This window comes from Cheilinus undulatus, linkage group 9 (assembly GCF_018320785.1).
Source record: "Cheilinus undulatus linkage group 9, ASM1832078v1, whole genome shotgun sequence".
NCBI lineage: Eukaryota > Metazoa > Chordata > Actinopteri > Labriformes > Labridae > Cheilinus > Cheilinus undulatus.
Genome location: NC_054873.1, coordinates 68,036 through 87,739, shown reverse-complemented (window position 1 = coordinate 87,739; position 19,704 = coordinate 68,036). Strand labels below are relative to the sequence as shown.

Here is a 19,704-nt window from a genome sequence, read left to right as displayed (position 1 = left end):
GAAGGGCTCAGAAAGCCAGAGATCCCTCACGCACTCTGTGATCTGACAGCGGGACAGCCCTAAGCCCTCACGGACTTTCCGGGAGCGCGCCTCAAAGTCAGTGAGTGTGTGAGCGCGGACTCTGGGACCTATGAGACGTGAGTGCGGCGTTTAGCCTGACCAGCAGAGGGCAGTAGCACGCGTAGTAGCCTCGACACTGCCTAAAGCACGAGGAGAGGAAGAAGAGATCGATTAGCCGGACTGCTAGCTGCTTCTTAATGCTCGTCAATCAGCTGCTCCTGCCTTATTTTCAGCTCGTGGTCTGAGTGAAAATTAACAATCAGACGCCGAGAAAGATCGATTCTTCAATAATCCGGAGGGGAGTTAAATATTAGAGGGACAGGAGCTGATTAGTCCATAATCTGGAGCTTCTAACGATGGCGGACTCCGTGAAACTGTCTAAAAACCTGCTGAGGATGAAGGTGAGTCTAACAGCTCTGTTAGCACTGATACTACTGTTAATTTCCCAGATTAAACATGGAATAATCTCAGATTAAGGATATTACAGGAGGTCTGACTGTTAGAGCTGAGTCTGTCAAACTGTCTGAAACAGTGAAACTCAACCTGATTCTCCCAGAGAGCCATGTCAGGTAGACAACAGAGCAGCTAATCTGTGGTTGAAATGAAATAAAACAGGGGGTTGGTGGACAATTATGAGGTTAAATGGGACACAAATGTCTATAAAGTGTCAGAAGAACCAATCTGCCACTGAGAATGAACATGTATTTATTTTATCACTGACATCAGGCTAAAACCTTGGATCTCAATTTTTCATGATTTTAATTTGTTTTTATAAATCACTGCTCACCCTTTACATCTGTCATTGGTTTTTAACCAATTTTAAAGAAATAAAATATGTTTAAAGATCCTTTTTTTTTTTCATTTTCTGAAAAGTGGTCATTTTGGAGATACCAGTCTTTGGCCCAGCCCCCGCGTCAGGAAAGTCCACCTGGCCTAAAGACTTTTAAGATATTAGAACGAGCTGAGTCTGAGCTCTGAGAGGCTTTTCAAAGGAAATGATGAATGATGGTTGGATATCTGGGTTTTTATATCTCACACTGAGGCATTTACTGGAGTTATCTGGATTTATTGACATAAAAGAGATGCTTTCTAAATTGTATCCACTCATTATTAATCCTTTAGTAGAAGGGGAGGGGCCATTAGTTAAAGGGGGAGGGGCTTCATATTGGTCTTTGCCCTGGGCCTCCAAATGACTAAAACCAGCCCTGCCTCATTCTGGAGCTTTGGTTTTATATTTGGCAGCATTTATGATGGTTCGTGGATGAAAGATCAGATAAAACACCCACGTTTGGACAGCTTTCACTAGATATTAGATATGACGTTATCTCCACAGATGATCCGTGTGTGTTATGCTCAGTGATGATGGCGCGCATTGGCATAGCTGTCAAAAGATATGCAGGGCTACAGACTCACTTTTTTAACTAGGAGCACAGTGGCCCCTAACTTAAAATTTTAGGGGCGTAAGCAGAAAATTTAGGGGCGCACACTGTAAATCAACTTGCAAAATATTCACATTTCCCTTCATTTTCACTGTATTACTGATAAATACACATTTTATGTTTCCGACTGGCATTGTGTTTGCTCACATTGTCGTGTTTTATTTGTGTAGCCAGTATTATGTCATGTTGTGGGTGTTAGGGCTGCAGTTATCAAGTCTTTTTGTAATTGAGTATTCTGTCGATTCTTCTGACGATTAAGTGAGTACGCGAACAGATGATGCATTCTTTAAATCAGTCCCTTTTGCTTTTTTTCAAGAGAAACAGTACCAGACAAATGATAAATATGGTGGATCCCTGAAATGGATTACTTGTATGTTAAAAATAGGTATTAAAAGGTTATCTAAACAAAATGTTAAATATTTCCATTAGATCAGGCCAAAATTGGGGTTTAGGGATCATCTCCCAGGAAATTCTGGCTGCTAATTCTTTATTTCTTATATTGTAATTTACTTTTATTTTTCACTTTGTCATTAATGTAGAGACACTTAACTATTTTAACTTCCTCTACTTCAAGCATTAGTGTAATATTTCATGTTCTAGCAAGAAATAAATTTCCATTCTCCACACAATGGTCTGATGATTTCTGGACTTTGACACTCCAGAAATTTGATCTATTTCTCAAAGGGTGTTCACTTTTAATTTCTGCAACCACATTTTTGTTTGATCCACCGTCACTTTATAACACCATATCTGGACCTGGGAACAGGTTTTAGGGTAACGCTGCGTCTGTGATCAGTTGAATCCTGTGTGTATGATGGTGAACTCTGACCTCTTTGCTCTCTCTGTCTCAGTCACTGTTAGTAGCAAATACGTTTCTATTTAACTTGCATCTAATCATCAAAATCTAGTCTTATGAAATGCTTCAGGGTGCCAAAGGATTTTGGAAAAAAAAAACGCTATAATAAAGATGTGCGGGCGCTGAATTTGAAATCGTTAATTAAATGCATGACGTGCGCACGCAGAAGAGAGAGAGAGGCACCTGAGGAAGGCTTGAATAATGAAGCGTGTCTCTTCAGTGAAGTTTATAAAATCCCCTGAAGTCTGCAGACATAAACTGACCGCTGTCTCGTATGAGCGCGTGGTGCAGGCTGCTGGTAATCTCAGAGTTCTGCACACTTTCACCCATGAAAGGCTCTTCAATCTCAGAGGAAACTGTTTTTCTTCATTTAAACCTTTTTTACGATAAAATATTGCTACAGTGTTAGCATAGTGCCGCATCTGCCATTATTTCACAGTGCATGTGTAAAAACTAGGGCTGTCAAAGTTAACGCGTTAATATCGTGTTAACTCAAATTACTTTTAACACTGCTAAATTTTTTGTCGCACAATTAACAGATGCACGTTCTGTATGACCCTCGACCCATCCCGTAGTTTGCCAGACCAGGAAGTTGCGCCATTGTGATGCGGTACAAGCGAGCAGAAATGGATAAATGACTAGGGCTGTCACGATATCAGATTTTCACTTCATGATTATCATGGGCAAAAAATGTCAGGATAACGATATTATCACAATATCGATAAAAATATAAATAATAATGGGACAATTCATCAAATTTGTCTTTAACTTTATTTATGTTGTGTTCTCTCTTTTGGCAGATGAATTACACTCTAAATACCTGTCTAAGGAGGTACTGCAGCTGTTGTGTCATTGTGGAGGGTCATATTTCTTAAAAAATGCAGAAATATTAATGGAAGGTTTTTATTTATTCTGTAGCATGTGCTTTTAAGATTTTCAAAGTAAAAAAAAAAAACTATCTGATTTGGGTTTTTTCAGTTTGGTAACAAGAATGAAATTTCCATGTTGTGATCAGCAGGGTCAGTCTGTTATCCAAATCCAAGATATTTCTTTTTACATTCATCAGTAATCAGAGATAACACACTTTCACCAGAGGTAAAGATTCAGGGCTTTAGAGTAAACATTAGGGGCACAGACCTCACAAGACCCCCATGGCTCCCCCTCTGACTGATAAACTTATCCACCACACAGGATTTACATTATCATAATGCCAAAACAGTGTCAGAAACGTAGGGTTATAAACACTTTAGGAAATAATTGATTACAGACATATTTGAAGAGCAGCTGCCGCAGGTTTCAACCAGAATGATCCTGTTAGCTCTGCTGAAAGAACTGAGTTAGAGGGCTGCGTTGGGATCAGGTCTGAATTTAATTTTTGCACTAAAACTGTTGAAGTTAGTAAACAGGTCACAGTCTCATTTCTTTAAATGCGCACAGAAGCTTTAACGCTCCTCATAGCTGCAGACAGTATCAGCGTCTCCACTGCTCTGATGCGCGTCATGAGGAAGAGACTGGCACAGAGACTCTGAGCCATCATGCTGTTATTGGAGGGGAAATTCCTTCTATCCATGAAAATGGCCTCTTTTCATAAAGCGTTTAATTTACGGACAAGGACAGGAACAGAGAGGCAAACAGAGTAAAAACGAAGTCTCAGACAGAGCTGACAGAGCGCCGCGCTCTTTGGCACCCATGAACAACAATCAGGAAAATAATTCTACCAAAAAACAAAGGCTGTAGTCTGTAAATATCACCCTGATGTTACTCTTATCAATATTGCCCAGTTAAATTAGTCCAGGCTGCCAGCTGTCGATGTGAGACTTTTCTTTCGTGCTTCATTCAGAGAGAAAACTTGGTTTAGAACAGTGAACAAACCTGATTTGTCAAGGGCAGTGCTGAGTGGACGCAGTATTATAATTTCTTAACCTGAACACAGCTTCTGTCATTCTGTGTGGAGGGTCAGACTTTAGGAGGAACTGGACATGCATGTGCGTTAAGGTGAGAGAGAGGGATGGCCCACACCGCACCAGCAGGTGTTAATGATCAGGAAATCAGGGGGATGGGCAGGTAGGGTGTTAGCTGTCTGACTCAGGCTCTACCTCTACATCCTGTCTGTTAAGAGCTGTGTGAACGAGGAAAAGAAAACGTGTGTTCTCTAAATGTCTTGCTGAGCTCACAGTGTGTGTATGCTGGAGAGAGAGAGAGAGAGAGAGAGAGAGAGAGAGAGAGAGAGCCGAAGTGAAGCTGGACGGTTTCAGCAGAGGTTAGAGGAGAGCAGGAGTTGAAGATCTGTTACATTGATGGGCTTATTGAAAATGTTGAGGGCTCGTGACGGTGCTGGAGTGGCGCTGGATCATTTACACGATATTATCATATGCACATTTTTAACATGATATTGAAATTTTATTTTTTAATACCACGGTTATCGTCAATACCGGTATACTGCGACAGCCCTATAAAGGACAGAGACTTCTGAATGACAGGTTCGGCTTTCAGATCATGTCAGATAAAACTGAAGTTATTTTCTCATACTGTCGACATGAATGGAGTTGCAGGAAGTTCGTAGAGTTTTGTATAGCCCGCACCACTCACTATCCGGCATACCGAGCATTTCCTGGTGTGCCGACCCACTTTTGGGCCAGTATGATTTCTTCATTTATTTAGGCTGTTATATCTGCCATGAACCGGCACCACAGCTGCGCTATTGACTGCTGACTGGTCCGATCACGTCTCCTAAAGGTCCGCTCTCATCCCCACGCAGCTCCTGCTTGAAAGTGAAAGTATTCGGAAAAAAACGAAACTTACTAAAACAATCGACTGGAACTGTGAATAAACGCCAAATTAAATAACAGCCAATAAAGATGCTGCAAAAGTGTCAAAGACTCTGCAGTCCCTGTAGGAGATTGTCTGATGCTGGTGAATGTACAGCTGCATCATGAGGAGGAGGAGGAGACAGAGCAGCAGAGGCTGGTGTGTGACAGGAGAGCAGAGGTTAGTGAATGAGCTCTGTAGAGTATCAGAATAGAAGCTGAAAGCATTATTAGACTGTGGCTCTCCTTTATTTAGGAAGAAAAAATGGTTTTAGATTAAATCTGTAGCTCTTCTATGATCTGAAGAATGAAGAGATGGTTCAGTCCTCTTACTACACCTTCAAAGTTCTCCACTCAGACTTTAACTTTGTGTGTTCATGAGTTTTGAAAAGCAGCTTCACTTGTGTGTTTATTATTATTCCAGTAAATCTACTGGACTGATGACAGTAGTTTATTACTGTCAGCATTTATTTTACATTTGGACTACATTTTTTAGTTTGAAAGTAAAAATCTGATAAATAATAGCAGACATTTTTAAGTAATGACTTGCTTTTTGTCTTGAGCAGGGCAGATGTGTCCACCTTACTCACATCAGAACAGTGAAACACCATTAGATGTGTCTGTGCCTTACTGCTGAGCTCTCAGCAGAGACTTGACTTCCTTATGTCCATGTGTGATGATGAGATCTGTTGTTCTGTGTTCAGCTGCTGAGAACAGAGGAGGTAACTTCTAGAAGTCTAAAGTTTGACTCTACATTGTGGTATTATTCAGTAATGTTACATTAAGGTCAGTATCTCCATCTGTTGGTCTTGAGTTTACCATGTTATGCTCTCAGCAGATTTTTGCAGCGTTCAGTATCTTTGAGCTCAGACTAGAGAATGTTCTGGACTTTATCTGTTGTTGTTTTGGGTTGTTGAACAAACATTTGCATGAAGAAAGCATTTTTGTCCACTTGTGTTGATAAGGGTATTTAAATCTTGAGAAATAGCACTGTAAGGTACATTTAGAACAGACAGAAAAAGTGTGATTAATTTGCGATTAATCGCAAGTTAACTATAGAATTTGTGAGATTAATCGCGATTGAAAATTTTAATCTATTGACAGCCCTAGTAAAAACGCAGCAGGATGAGTGTCTGTCAACATGAATGCATCGTCTTCTTTCTCTTCCTTCATGATTTTCACACAGCGCAGCGCAACAAATACGTTGTGCCACACAAATAACCATCCCTGTGAAACACAGCACACCGTGCGCCACAGCGCAATGTCAAGCTTATACCACAGCATATATGGATACATGACGGATGTAAGCGAAGCCTCGAGGCAGATAATGCCTTCTTCTTTTGGAGTTAATGTCGGTTGGCAAACCAGCTCATTTGTGCATTATCGCCAACAACTGGGCTGAAGTGTGGAGCAGAAGTTTGTCAGCAACAAGAATATTTAATAATGATTTTAAAAATCAGCAAATTTAATGGTCGCACATGCGCAAGTAGATGAAAAATTTACTTGCACTGTCTCAAATTTTAGGGGCAAAATGCAACCATTTAGGGGCAGTCTGGAGCCCTGATATGGGTGTGAGAGAGCATCGGCAGGAAGTGGCTGGAGAAGAAGTTAAAAAGAGGGCATAGAAAGCTTCAGTTTGAACACAAGACAGCACACCTCGATTAATGAGCTTATTGAAGAGATGCACCACCTGCGGACTTCCTCTGCTCTCATCTCTTACACACGCTCCTCCATCGAGCGCATCCGTCAGGTATAATAATATACGGATTTGAAATAATACACGTTTAAATTTGGAAGTTAACTCTCGGATCCTACTATGTCCATTTTGAGGACATTCATCATTTTTATCATCATTTTTTTGAGTTGATAGTCACATTTTTATAGATTAAGGCATCAGATTTGGCCAAAGTTATTATTTTTCTTCATGTTTAAAAAAAAAACGTGTCACCCATAGAACTCGATTGACGCGAAATAGCTCCATCCAACCTTGTTTGTCCGAAATCACACACATAGACTTCCATTAAAAACAGTTTTTTTGACTGTGTGTCTGTGGCACCAAAACAACTTAAAACAACTGTATTTTTGCGGTCAGTCGATCTCCAGGGATCTAAATTTCACCCTTCCACAGTGATCCCATTATTTTAACTCCTTCAGTAACTCAGACATTGTTTTCCTTCCATGCACTCAGGCCGTTTGAAGCGCTATTTCACCTGCTAAACATCATCAGAATTAAATGAACTGATTCATGCCACTAGATAAGGATGTCTGAGAGTGGGCTACATGTGTAAGGAAAAGTGTGTGTGCTCCTACGTGTGTGTTTGGGTGCGAATCTGCGTCTATGTTTACAAGCGGACATGCCGTAAGGGGAGTGTTTACAGTAGGAAATGTTACCTCTGGATTCTGCAGTCTGGGACTAAGAAAGAGGGACATTTGGACAATTTCAACTTTGCCCTCACTTTATAGCAAATAGATGGATATGCATGAGGATGCACGGGTGCTTTCCATCAGTAGGAAAGAATATATCAGATCCCAAATATGCAGTCAATTTGTATATGCGTGTTATTGGCATATTCGTGGTCACATTTTGGTTAGAGGTGGAAATGCGGGTGTTGGTGATTCATATCCTACATATTTCCTCTGATTCGTTATGCCTGTACATAAAATAAACCTAACATGCAGGGGTGGACTGGGACAAAAATTCAGCCCTGGCATTTTCTGTCCAGACCAACCCACTACATTATCAGCAGACACCACGTAGAAGTCCACAAATCTCATGGCGTCTTCTCTCATGCAAACTACAAAGGAGAGTCATATTTCTTGATAGCAGTTAACAAATAAAGCACCTAACTATGAACTTAAGGACTAAAATTGACAGCCATAGCAATCAATCAATCAATCTTTATTCATTATAGTGTCAAATCACAACAGAAGTTATGTAATGACTAGGGGTGAGACGAGACTAACAGAAAGAACCCTTTGTTAAAGTGTAACTAAGCCCCCAGGTTTTGGCTGAAGTGCCTCTGTAGTCAAAATTTAAAAATGCCTCATTGTGGGCGGGCTGGGAGGAGGAGCAAAGACCTGCCTGTCACTCTCTGCAGCCTCCACCCACACCGCCAACCAGACCGCCCTTCCACACACAAACCAAACAAGCACACATTTAGCTAACGCAAACCCCGCTTATCAAGCTAATAATGAGCGACAAATTTCTCACATCACTGTTAACATTTGCACAACAGCTGGTGCATTTCTAAAAACAATTAGTACAAACTGCAAAACCTCATTGATAACCTGCAAAAGCAGGTCACATGCTCAAAATGGAAAGGCCATTCCTCAAAAGCAAGTATTCATGACAATGAAAGTGTGCGTTTCATAAAAAAGTCCTGACACCATCATCTATGAACAAGATAGTCAAATGGCTTTGTCATGTTTTCATCATGACACTTTACTCGTGTTTTCCGATGAAAAAAGTCAGATCTTTGTGACACTACCTGAAAATGCTCAAGACAGCACTATTCGCACAGCCATTTGAAAACTACAGCAAAAATGACAAATTACTGCCTTTAATGAGGTAACTGATACATACGACTCACATTTTTACTGCATAATGCTCCTTGCAATTTTAATTTCTTTACAGCATTGTGCTAAAGAAAAATACAACCTTTGGATAGAGCTGTGCACAAACAACATTATAGTCTATCAGAACTGTTCAATTTAGGCAACATTGTCTGGAAAAAAAGTGATAAAGAAATGTGTAAAATTTGCTTGACAGATTTTGACAACTAGTTGAACATTTTTGTATGTAATGACTCGAGCAACTAAATGAGGACTATTAGTTTTATAGGGAATGACTATTCAGCATTCAGAAGTATAGTTCATTTTGACTGACATGACATAAGCAAATGATAATGTTACAAAACAGCAGAGGATTATATGAAAGCAATTGATGCATGCCCAAAAGCATTTGCAATTTGTTAGAAGGAATGACGAACTGCTGCTATGATGTTCACACATGACTCAATGTTGTGGAGGTTGAACTAACAGTTTCAAGACTTTTAATTCTGATCAGAGAAATGCACCAAAACAACTGAGAAAAATATATTTGAGAGCTTTAGAATAGCCTGAGCAATTTTATTGAAGCCTCAAATTGGACAATCTGTGACAATAACCATCCTTTCTTATCCGATCTCTCCTCGTCTTGTACTCCAGATCAAAATATATATCCTTTATAAGCATTTTCTGTGCAGCCATTATACTTTTAAGGTGTTTGACCCTCAATAATTCAAAATCAGGTAAAAGTAATGCTTTAGTCTTTACATCTAAAACAGTTCATGTTTTTTCTGGCTTTATGTAACTGGATACTTTACTGAATGGTTGTAAATGTATTTCTCCATTAACAAGAGTAAGAACAGACTAAATACTACACTCTGTTCTCAGAAAGCTTCATGGGCCACTTTGCAGGTAAAGCATTGCATCAAGAAATGATTGCTTGACTTTATCAATAAAGGAAACATCACATTCAATGTAAAAACGTTTCTTCCTTTGTTCTGGACATGTCTCAAAAACGAAGCCTAGCCAGCCCCAGGCTAACGTTACTTACCATGCCTGCCTCCGCTTGCTCATCTTCGCCGATCACGAACTTTATCACCACCTGCTCCCGCTGCTGCTGGGGTGGTGACAATGGCATCAAACAACGGCTTTTTGGTCCACTGTTTCTCAGCGCCACCCGGGCGTTTGTTCTTCTGTCCATTTTGATTTTTCCTGGCTAGTTAGCAACGTTAGTGAACAGTTTGTCCGTCTGCCCATGAGGTCCCGCCCAAGCCTATTTTTTCTAGATCATTTTATTGGGGAATTATGGTGTTTTTGTGTTTTTTACCATAAAAAATAGCAGTGACATGGTGTACAATAACTGACATAAAAAGGGTGTAACATTGAATTTAATTTTTTTTTTCTTTCTTATTTTAGTGGTCAGGGTTAAGTTGTTGAAGAGTTTTGAAGCAGTGAAAGTAAAGAAAAAAAGGTTGAAAAATGAGTATTTTATTAACACCTTTCTGCATGTCTGCTTTCTGGACAAACAAGGACAGATGGGAGCGAGGGTTAAAGCCTGTCTTCTTGTGTGGGTAACAGATTTATTGACGTGACCTACCATGAATCTTTACTGATGGCAGTGTTTGCCTTCATAAAGATTTTTAGGAGGGTTTTTTTTTTTTCCAAGTAAGCCTTAATAGAGCCGCATGTGGTTCGAGAGCCGCGGGTTGAGTATCACTGGTCTAAAACCTGCTGAGGATGAAGGTGAGAGAGTCTGACAGCACTGTGAGCACTGATACTACTGTTAATATTCCAGATTAAGCCATGGAATAATCTCAGATTAAGGATATTACAGGAGGTCTGTTTTTACTGACTGCATAGACGAGAGGCTTGAACAGTCACTTCCATATCAGCTGGACCTTCTCATGGCTGCTGCTGCCCTGCATCCATGCAGCCTTTGGATTTGACCGGACAGTTTAGCTCTGAGGACGTTTTAGTCACAGCCATAATCCACAGTTTCCACTTCATGTAGAAGCTGTTGGTTATGGCTGTGACTAAAAGGCCATCCTAACCCTAGCATCGCACCGTGGCAATCCTCTCTTACATGTGATCATGTTTTTGTTTTTTTCTCAGTTTATGCAGAGAGGTCTGGATGAGGAGACGAAGAAGCAGCTTGAAGAAGACGAGAAGAGAATCATCAGTGATGAACACTGGTACCTGGACCTCCCTGAGCTCAAAGCTAAAGAGTACGTGTTTGGAGACCAGACTGTCTAAAAGGAATGGGTGGTAATATGGTAATACCATATACCGGGGTATTAAAAAATGGCCACGGTATTGCTTCAGTTACTGTCAATAAGACAGTGCCATGTAATGAATGCAGCTTTTTAAATAATTACCTTAAAATATGTGTCCCTCTCCACCAGCAGCTGTGTGAAGATGCTTTAACATGATAAATGAAATCCTGCTTATGATTTCATTTCAATTTGGCCAATGATGAAGGCGCTCAGAGCTATACTGGAGTAAACTCGTGTGCTGCGCGCAATGGCCTGGCTCCTTGGCATAGCGCTGGTCCAGCGGGGCTGTCCTTTCTAAAGTCAGAGTGTTCAAGTGCACTGCTGGCTGTAATGTGATCCACGGTATCGTGAGTTTAAAACACACGCTAAATCTTCTTTCTGTATGTAGATCAGTGATGAGAAACGTTAACGTTTAGGCTATTAATAACCACAGCTGCTGTGTGCTGCAGCAGCAGAGTGGAGCATAATCATCCCATCAACATATTCTAACAACGCCTGAACTTTTTAAAGCCCTTTTCTGGGAAATGTAGTTAAAGTTTATCAATATCTGGAAGTTATTTCAAGCTCTAAAGTAGTCAGTAACTTTTTTATAAGCTTACTATAATGTAAATTCGTGGGGACAGAGCTCACCAGGCTGTACAGCATGGATATTAATAATTAAGGTAGATCTTCATCTGTTTGAAGCACACGGGGCATTGCTTCACACTCATAGATGCTGTATAATAACAGTTGTGGATTTTTATTTTAATTTATCCTTGTACACTCGGGTAAAGATGTCATATAGATAAGCTATTACGCACAGAAACACGGAGAGAAAGAGAGGGAGACGAGGGATGATTTCATCCTGACATATCTCTGCTTACCTGTAAGGTGTGAAAACAGAGGCTTCAACTTAAAATCACTTCCAGCTAGGAATGAGCTATAATATTATCTGCCGGGGTATTTATAAATAGCCACGTTATTGCTTGATTACAGTCATGCAGACAAGTACTGCGTAAAAAAACACGCATGTTTATAAAAAAAATACCTTGAGAGTCTGTGTCCATTCCAACAGTAGCACCACTGTGTCTGTGCGTGGAGATGCTTCAGAGGTGAAGAAAGAATTTCTGTCAATGATGTCGGGCCAATTTGGCAAACGATGAACACGGACATACATACCGGTGCATAGAAACGCGTGCGCCATAGCAAGGCAAAGGCGCTAATGGCACCACGGTCCTCTGTAAAGGTAAACTGTTAAATGGGGGGGCGGCAATACCGTATACCCTGGTAAATTTTGGGGAGGGTATGACAGTGTTAAAAAGTGGATACCATCCATACCATCCATTTTATTTGAAGCTGCTCTGGTGGATCTGCTGCGGCTCGGTAGTCTCCTTATTTCTGAGCAGAAAGGTGGAGGATTAGGTCCATTTAAGCATTTAAACACAAAATTACATTGTGGAAATTAATAAAATTACCAGTTTTTAATCCGTTTACATGGAATAAGCTGCAGTGGTTTCATGTCTGAGCTATGTGTTGAAGTACTCAGGACCAAGACCGGTCTCAAGACCACATTGTGAATGTCTTGGTCTTGGACTGGCTGGACTGTCAATAGATAAGCCTTCCACCGTGGTGTCTGCTTTCCCTCTCTTTTATTTTATTGTCGTTTCAGAAACCTGATCATTGAGGAGAAGAGTTTTGTGCCCTGTGAGGATCTTCGGTATGGTCGTTTCTCCTTTAAAGGATTTAATCCAGAAGTGGAGGTTAGTTTAATTTTGTCTCTTTAATACTGTAAACCTTTACCTTCCTGCCATCAGATGTTTTATACTTGGTGTTGTAACTTCATGCAGACTTTAAGCCAACCTCATTAGGGTTGGATATAAAGACATTAAAGACAGATCTGGTAAACGGTTCAAGGTTCACTTTATTATCCCTGTGAAGGGCAATTTGTTTTGCAGCCAGCAGTCAAGACATACATTCAGATCAATCATAAAAAGCAGCATTGACAACACAATAAATAGAAGCACAAGAGACTGTGTGCAATACAACAATAAAAATTAAGAAATAACACAGGCTTCGGCTAACTAATTAGAAAGCCGATGGCAGCAGGGACAAAAGAGCTTTTTAGCCTTTTTGTCCTGCATGCTGGCAGGCTGAATCTGCGACCGGATGGTAGCAGCTTAGACTCTGAAAATAAAGGGTGGCTGTGATCAGCCAGGATAGACTGGGCCTTTTTTACCCTGAATTTCATATACAGCGTGTGCGCCGCGGAACGCCGGCGAATCGAACTGCGGAGCGCTTCGCTCCCTCTCTAGCCTATCAGAGCATTTCCATAGCCGGCGCTCCAGACCGGCAGCGGCGCGTGCCCGAAGCGCCACTCCGCTCCGCTTGGTTTCAAATCCGCTGCAGGTCTATTTCAGCGCCGGCCGCTGCCAAACCTCATAAATTAACCGTCGTTCAGAAAGCACCAACCATGGAAGTCACAAGAGTAGAACATCCGGTTCTTTCAAAATAAAACACAATGCACGGACTCCCGAACGCAAATCATCACTTTATCGACATTACGTCTCATCCTGCAGCGAGAGCAAAGGGTCACCGAGAGGTCAGTGGGTCACAGAGCTACAGTGGCACCTTTGACGAGGAAAAGTTAAGTTTTGGGAATATTTATCCAAAGAATTTTGCATAAAACCACAGATCCTTTAAGCAAACATGAACCTTTTGACTTCCTAATGTACTCACTCAACGGAGGAAGCAATAATATCGTGGACCTATACTGGAAAGGCTGATAAATTAAGCCCAAAAGGTAAAATAGTCCGCTGTTGACATGCTATTTCTGCGTGAACTCGCAGTTCTCCCGTGATCTCTTCCTGCTGATCAGGGCTGCGCGCCGCGGCGCTGCGCTCTAGACTCGCTTCCAGTGGGCGAGGTCGCTGGCCTTTTGGTCGAAGCAAACCCGCGGCGCTTCGGTGCGCGGCGCACACACTGTACATGGAAATTCGGGGTAACTCTGAACAACTGAGTTAGGTCAGTAAGGGTCAAACCTGAAATTCAACTGCAGATTTTTGAAATGCCCTGCAATCTGTTACGATTTCTGATACTGAGGGACCTGTACCAAATGATAAAAGAGAAAGTTAAAACAGATTCAATGGGCCGCGCCTGTAGTCGAGATGTTGAGGCGTGCGTCATGTACACAGGCGACCCGGGCTCGAATCCGGCCCGTGGCACCATCTCCTGCATGTCTCTCCCCGGTCTCCTCCCTGTTTCTGACTCTATCCACTGTCCCATCTAATAAAGGCCAAAAATAAATCTTAAAAAAAAAAAAAACAGATTCAGTAAAGCAAGAGTAAAACATTTTCATAAAAGTGCAATCAACAGTAAAGTTCCTCAGCTTCCTCAAGAAGTGCAAATGTTGATGTGCCTTTTTACAGACAGCATCCACCTGGGATTCAAAAGTCAGTTTGTTATCAATGACTGTGCCAAGATATTTATAGTTCTGTACCTCCTCAACAGCCTGGTTGTTGATAAAAACAGGAGAGAGAACATTTGAATTTTTCTCTCATGTTTTTATGGTGTCAGAATATGAGGATTATTCCACCATGGATTGAGTTTATCAGTGAAGAGTAAGATGTTTTTAAATCCAGAATCAGCTGTTAGCAGACGACTCGAATAAAATCAGGATTTGAAATCTCAGGAGAAAGCAGCTGTTGGTTCTGCTGCTCTTTGCATCAGTAATGGATTGATTACAGATTATTGAGTAGATTATTTATCACTGTGTTTAATCTGATATCGATGCAAACATGTCCACTGGTCCAGATGGAAGGAACCAAATAAAAGAGGACTTTCAGAAAATGAAAACTCAAAAACAGTGCTGTGAAGTAAAACGGGATTTTAGATATTAGACATTTACATCAGGGTCAGGTCCACGGGCCTGATGATGTTCTCTGTAGGGTCAGCAGGGCCGTTTCTGGGCCTAGGGCGCCACGGTGAGGGGGGCGCCATCACGAGCCCTGAACATTTTTAATAAGTCAAAAATGCTGGTGTGTGTAAGTCTTCCCTCCCTCCCACCTGCACCCACAACATGCACGTCCAGTTCCTCCTAAAGTCTGACCATCCACGTAAAACACGGAATGGCAGAAGCTGCGTTTAGGTTAAGAAATTATAATTTTGTGTTCACTTAAGCACTGCCCTTGACAAATACATTTTTTCACTGTTCTAATCAAAGTTTTCTCACTGAATGAAGTACCAAAGAAAACACATCCTCGTCAGCTATAATGCTCCAAAAACATCGGCAGCTGGCAGGCTGGACTAATTTAACTGGACAGTATTGATAAGAGTAACATCAGGGTGATATTTACAGACTACAGCCTTTGTTTTTTGGTAGAATTATTTTCCTGATCATTGTTCGCGAGTGCCAAAAAGCGCAGCGCTCCGTCAGCTCTCTCTGAGAGTTTGTTTTTACTCTGTTTCCCCCTCTCTGTTCCTGTCCTTGTCCGTAAGTTAAACACTTTATAAAAAGAGGCCAGTTTTTATGGAAGGAATTTCCCCTCAAATAACAGAACGATGGCTCAGTGTCTCTGTGCCAGTGTCTTCCTGTGCGTCATGAGGTGCATCAGAGCAGTGGAGATGCTGATACTGTATGTCTGCAGTACTATGAGGAGCGTTAAAGCTTCTGTGCACATTTAAGGAATTGGACTGTGCCTAGTTTACTATCTTAAACAGTTTTAGTGCCAGCAAAATTAAAGTTCAGACCTGATCCCAACACAGACTTTTAACTGTTTTTTTTTTAGTAGATCTAACAGGATAATTCTCATTAAAAAAACTGCTGCAGGTGCTCCTGAAATATGTCTGTAATTAATTGTTTCTTAATGTGTTAATAACCCTGCGTTTGTGACACTGTTTTGGCATTATGATGTTTAAACCCTGTGTGGTGGATAAGTTTATCAGTCAGAGGTGGAGCCATGGGGGTCTTGTGGGGTCTGTGCCCCTAATGTTTACTCTAAAGCCCTGAATCTTTACCTCTGGTAAAAGTGCGTTATCTCTGATTACTGATGAATGTAAAAAGAAATATCTTGGATTTTGATAAACAGCCTGACCCTGCTGATCACAACATGGAAATTTCATTCTTGTTGCCAAACTGAAAAAAAGCCAAATCAGATGTTTTTTTGTTTTTTTGTTTTACTTTGAAAAGCTTAAAAGCACATGCTACAGAATAAATGAAAACCTTACTATTAATATTTCTGCATTTTTTAAGAAATATGCATCTGTAACCACATTTGGCGGGAGGGGGCACAAAATGTAAGTTCGCAGAGGTCTCCAAAATGGCTACAAACGGCCCTGGGGTCAGGGTCAGGTCTGTGGTCCTGATGATGTTCTCTGTAGGGTCAGGGTCAGGGTCCTGATGATGTTGTCTGTAGGGTCAGGGTCAGGTCTGTGGTCCTGATGATATCCTCTGTAGGGTCAGGGTCAGGGTCAGGGTCCTGATGATGTTGTCTGTAGGGTCAGGGTCAGGTCTGTGGTCCTGATGATGATCCTCTCTGTAGGGTCAGGGTCAGGTCCAGGGTCCTGATGATGTTCTCCTCATTTACAGAAGCTGATGTCCCTGATGAATCCAAAAGATGAAAGCCACATTAAAGAGGAGGAAGACGTGAGCCGGATGCAAACTGACGTGACGGACGAAGAAATGGCTCTAAGGTAAAAACACCAACATCTTAGTGGTGCTGTAGATCAGCGGGAACCGGTTCCTGGAGGTCCGACTTGAGTTATGCTGCTAACCCTAACCCTAACAGGTTCTAGTAAGAGTACCTGGATGCAGCCGAGGACCTCCACTTCACACCGGAAGTCGGAAAACCGCCACCATATCTGGTCTTCTAATACTGGAAGTCACTTGAACTAACGTCGTCTTTGTTGTTTTCTCCGTGTGTTGCCGCCATATTAAAAGAGAAAAGTCCGCCACATAAGGAAATACAGGTAGAGGAAAAATATGAGTTTTCAGCTTAACAAGCACAGCAATAACGTTACATAAATTTTAATGAATCGATTTATGATCCAAATTCACGTATCACTGAGCACAGACATGCGAAGGGAGATTGGCTGGATGTCGGCATTGCTGCCATGTTGCCAGAGGCAAGTCACTACATCATTCAATACAGTAGACAAGAATTGTGCACGTTTTTCGGAATAAAAAGCTCAAATGACGAGATTACATGGATTTTAATTGATCATTTGTAATAAATGATCCATATTAAAATAATAACTGACAGTGGAATATAAAAGTAGAATCCATTTGTATTTTCTCAGTTAAATAATGATGATGACAGATGTACTCCATGATTTAAAATATTTTTTTTTAGATATAATGGTTTTATACATGTATAGATATTTTTATTTTGAATTTATATATTCATAAATATTTGTTAATCTGATCGTTTGAGCTTTTTATTCCAGAAACATGCACAGTCCTTTTCTACTGTATTGAATGACAGCGGCAGCGTATTATGTCTGTACAAAGTGATACTTGAATTTTGATAATACATTGATTTACTAATATAATTATAATAATAATATAATAATTATTATGTAATCGCTGTGCTTGTTAGTCTCATGTAATTTTCCTCTACTTGTATTTCCTTATGTGGCAGACTTTCCTCTTTTAATATGGCGGCGATGCACAAAGAAAAAACAAAAAAAGACATCCAGTTTAAGTGACTTCCAGTATTAGAACACCAGATATGGCAGCGGTTTTCTGACTTCCAGTATAAAGCGGAGGTCCTCGGCTGCATCCAGGTCCCTGTCAGTTCTAGTGAACATGAGAAGAACTGTAGGTTTTCAGTACTTCCATTGTGGGTTAGGGATACTGGGGGTGGCTGTGGATGCTCTGCCGTTTCTGCATGTGAAGGAAATAACTGTTAACCTCTGTCCTCTTTGGTCTCAGGTACGAGAGTTTAGTCGGCAGCATGAAGAAAAAGTTTGCAAAGAAGCGAGAGCGAGTAGCGATGGAAGAGGAAGACTTGAACCAAAACGTGATGGAAACAACCACAAAAAGAACATTCCTGAAGCCTCAGGACTGAAGGCCAGCTGTGATGGACTTGAGATATTTTTATGGAAACCACCTTTTTTTTTTTTTTTTTATTCTACATCCCGGTCTGGATTCACGCTAGGCTCTGAGGTTTAAAGCAGAGCAGGATCCAATTGCTGAGTGGATGTTATACATCCTGTTTTTTACATGTAACTTTAAGATGCTGATTTCTAAAAAATGTTTGTACAGTGTGATGAGACGTTGATTAAACCGGATCCGTGGACTCCTGTGTCTGTCATTTATCAGGTAAAACACACATGTAGAGGAACATTTCAACTTTTACAGAAAGAAGCTGAATCTGCAGTGACCTCTGACCTCAGGATCTGATTCAGTAAGATGGATCTCTGATGCTTATATCAGATTCTTTATCACCATCTCAGTGTTTTCTGGGTCCGATTGACAAAGAACTGCAGCGATCTTCACCCACAGACCGCTGAATAAAATGGAGCATCAGTTAGCTCTTCTTTGGTAACTGAATGAGGAGCAGGAGCTGAGCACTCTGCAGCTTTATTCAACACCAAATACCTCTCACCATTAGAGCATCACTCTCACACCATTGGAGTATAACTCTAACACCGTTGGATTGTCACTCTCGCACTGTTGGAGCGTCACTCTCGCACTGTTGGAGCGTCACCCTCACACTGTTGAGTGTCACTCTAACACCGTTGGATTGTCACTCTCGCACTGTTGGAGTGTCACCCTCACACTGTTGAGTGTCACTCTAACACCGTTGGATTGTCACTCTCGCACTGTTGGAGTGTCACTCTCGCACTGTTGGATTGTCACTCTCGCACTGTTGGAGTGTCACTCTCACACTGTTGGATTGTCACTCTCGCACTGTTGGATTGCCACTCTCACACTGTTGAGTGTCACTCTAACACCATTGGATTGTCCCTCTCGCACTGTTGGAGTGTCACCCTTACACTGTTGGAGTGTCACTATCGCACTGTTGGAGTATCACTCTCGCAAGGTTGGAGTATCACTCTCACACTGTTGGAGTGTCACTCTCGCAAGGTTGGAGTATCACTCTCACACTGTTGGAGTATCACTCTCGCACTGTTGGAGTGTCACTCTCGCACTGTTGGACTGTCACTCTCGCACGGTTTGGTGTCACTCTCGCACTGTTGAATTTTCACTCTCGCACTGTTGGAGTGTCACTCTCACACTGTTGAATTGTCACTCTCGCACTGTTGGAGTGTCACTCTCTCGCACTGTTAGTCAGATCTTCTACTGTCGTATCCTCTACAGTCAGATCTTCTTCAGTCGTATTTGCTACAGTCATATCCTCTACAGTCAGATCTTCTACTGTCGTATCCTCTACAGTCAGATCTTCTACTGTCGTATCCTCTACAGTCAGATCTTCTACTGTCGTATCCTCTACAGTCAGATCTTCGGTCGTATCCTCTACAGTCAGATCTTCTACTGTCGTATCCTCTACAGTCAGATCTTCGGTCGTATCCTCTACAGTCAGATCTTCTTCAGTCGTATTTGCTACAGTCATATCCTCTACAGTCAGATCTTCTACTGTCGTATCCTCTACAGTCAGATCTTCTACAGTCATATCCTCTACAGTCAGATCTTCTACTGTCGTATCCTCTACAGTCAGATCTTCTACAGTCATATCCTCTACAGTCAGATCTTCTACTGTCGTATCCTCTACAGTCAGATCTTC

General features: G+C 41.4%; 1 protein-coding gene across 2 annotated transcripts; it reads left to right on the top strand.

The window, feature by feature from the left end:
* The first annotated feature begins 223 nt into the window (after positions 1-223).
* Positions 224-18,255, top strand: mphosph6 (M-phase phosphoprotein 6). 2 transcript variants are annotated; one of them, XM_041795839.1, is made up of 5 exons: positions 224-461; positions 10,821-10,933; positions 12,630-12,720; positions 16,545-16,648; positions 17,889-18,255. In XM_041795839.1, the coding sequence occupies exons 1-5, from the start codon at positions 417-419 to the stop codon at positions 18,022-18,024; spliced, it is 489 nt and encodes a 162-aa protein (XP_041651773.1). In that variant the 5' UTR covers positions 224-416; the 3' UTR covers positions 18,025-18,255. The 2 variants fall into 2 exon arrangements, with proteins under 2 accessions (XP_041651773.1, XP_041651774.1); XM_041795840.1 differs by lacking the exon at positions 224-461 and adding an exon at positions 10,438-10,451.
* The last annotated feature ends 1,449 nt before the right edge of the window (positions 18,256-19,704 follow it).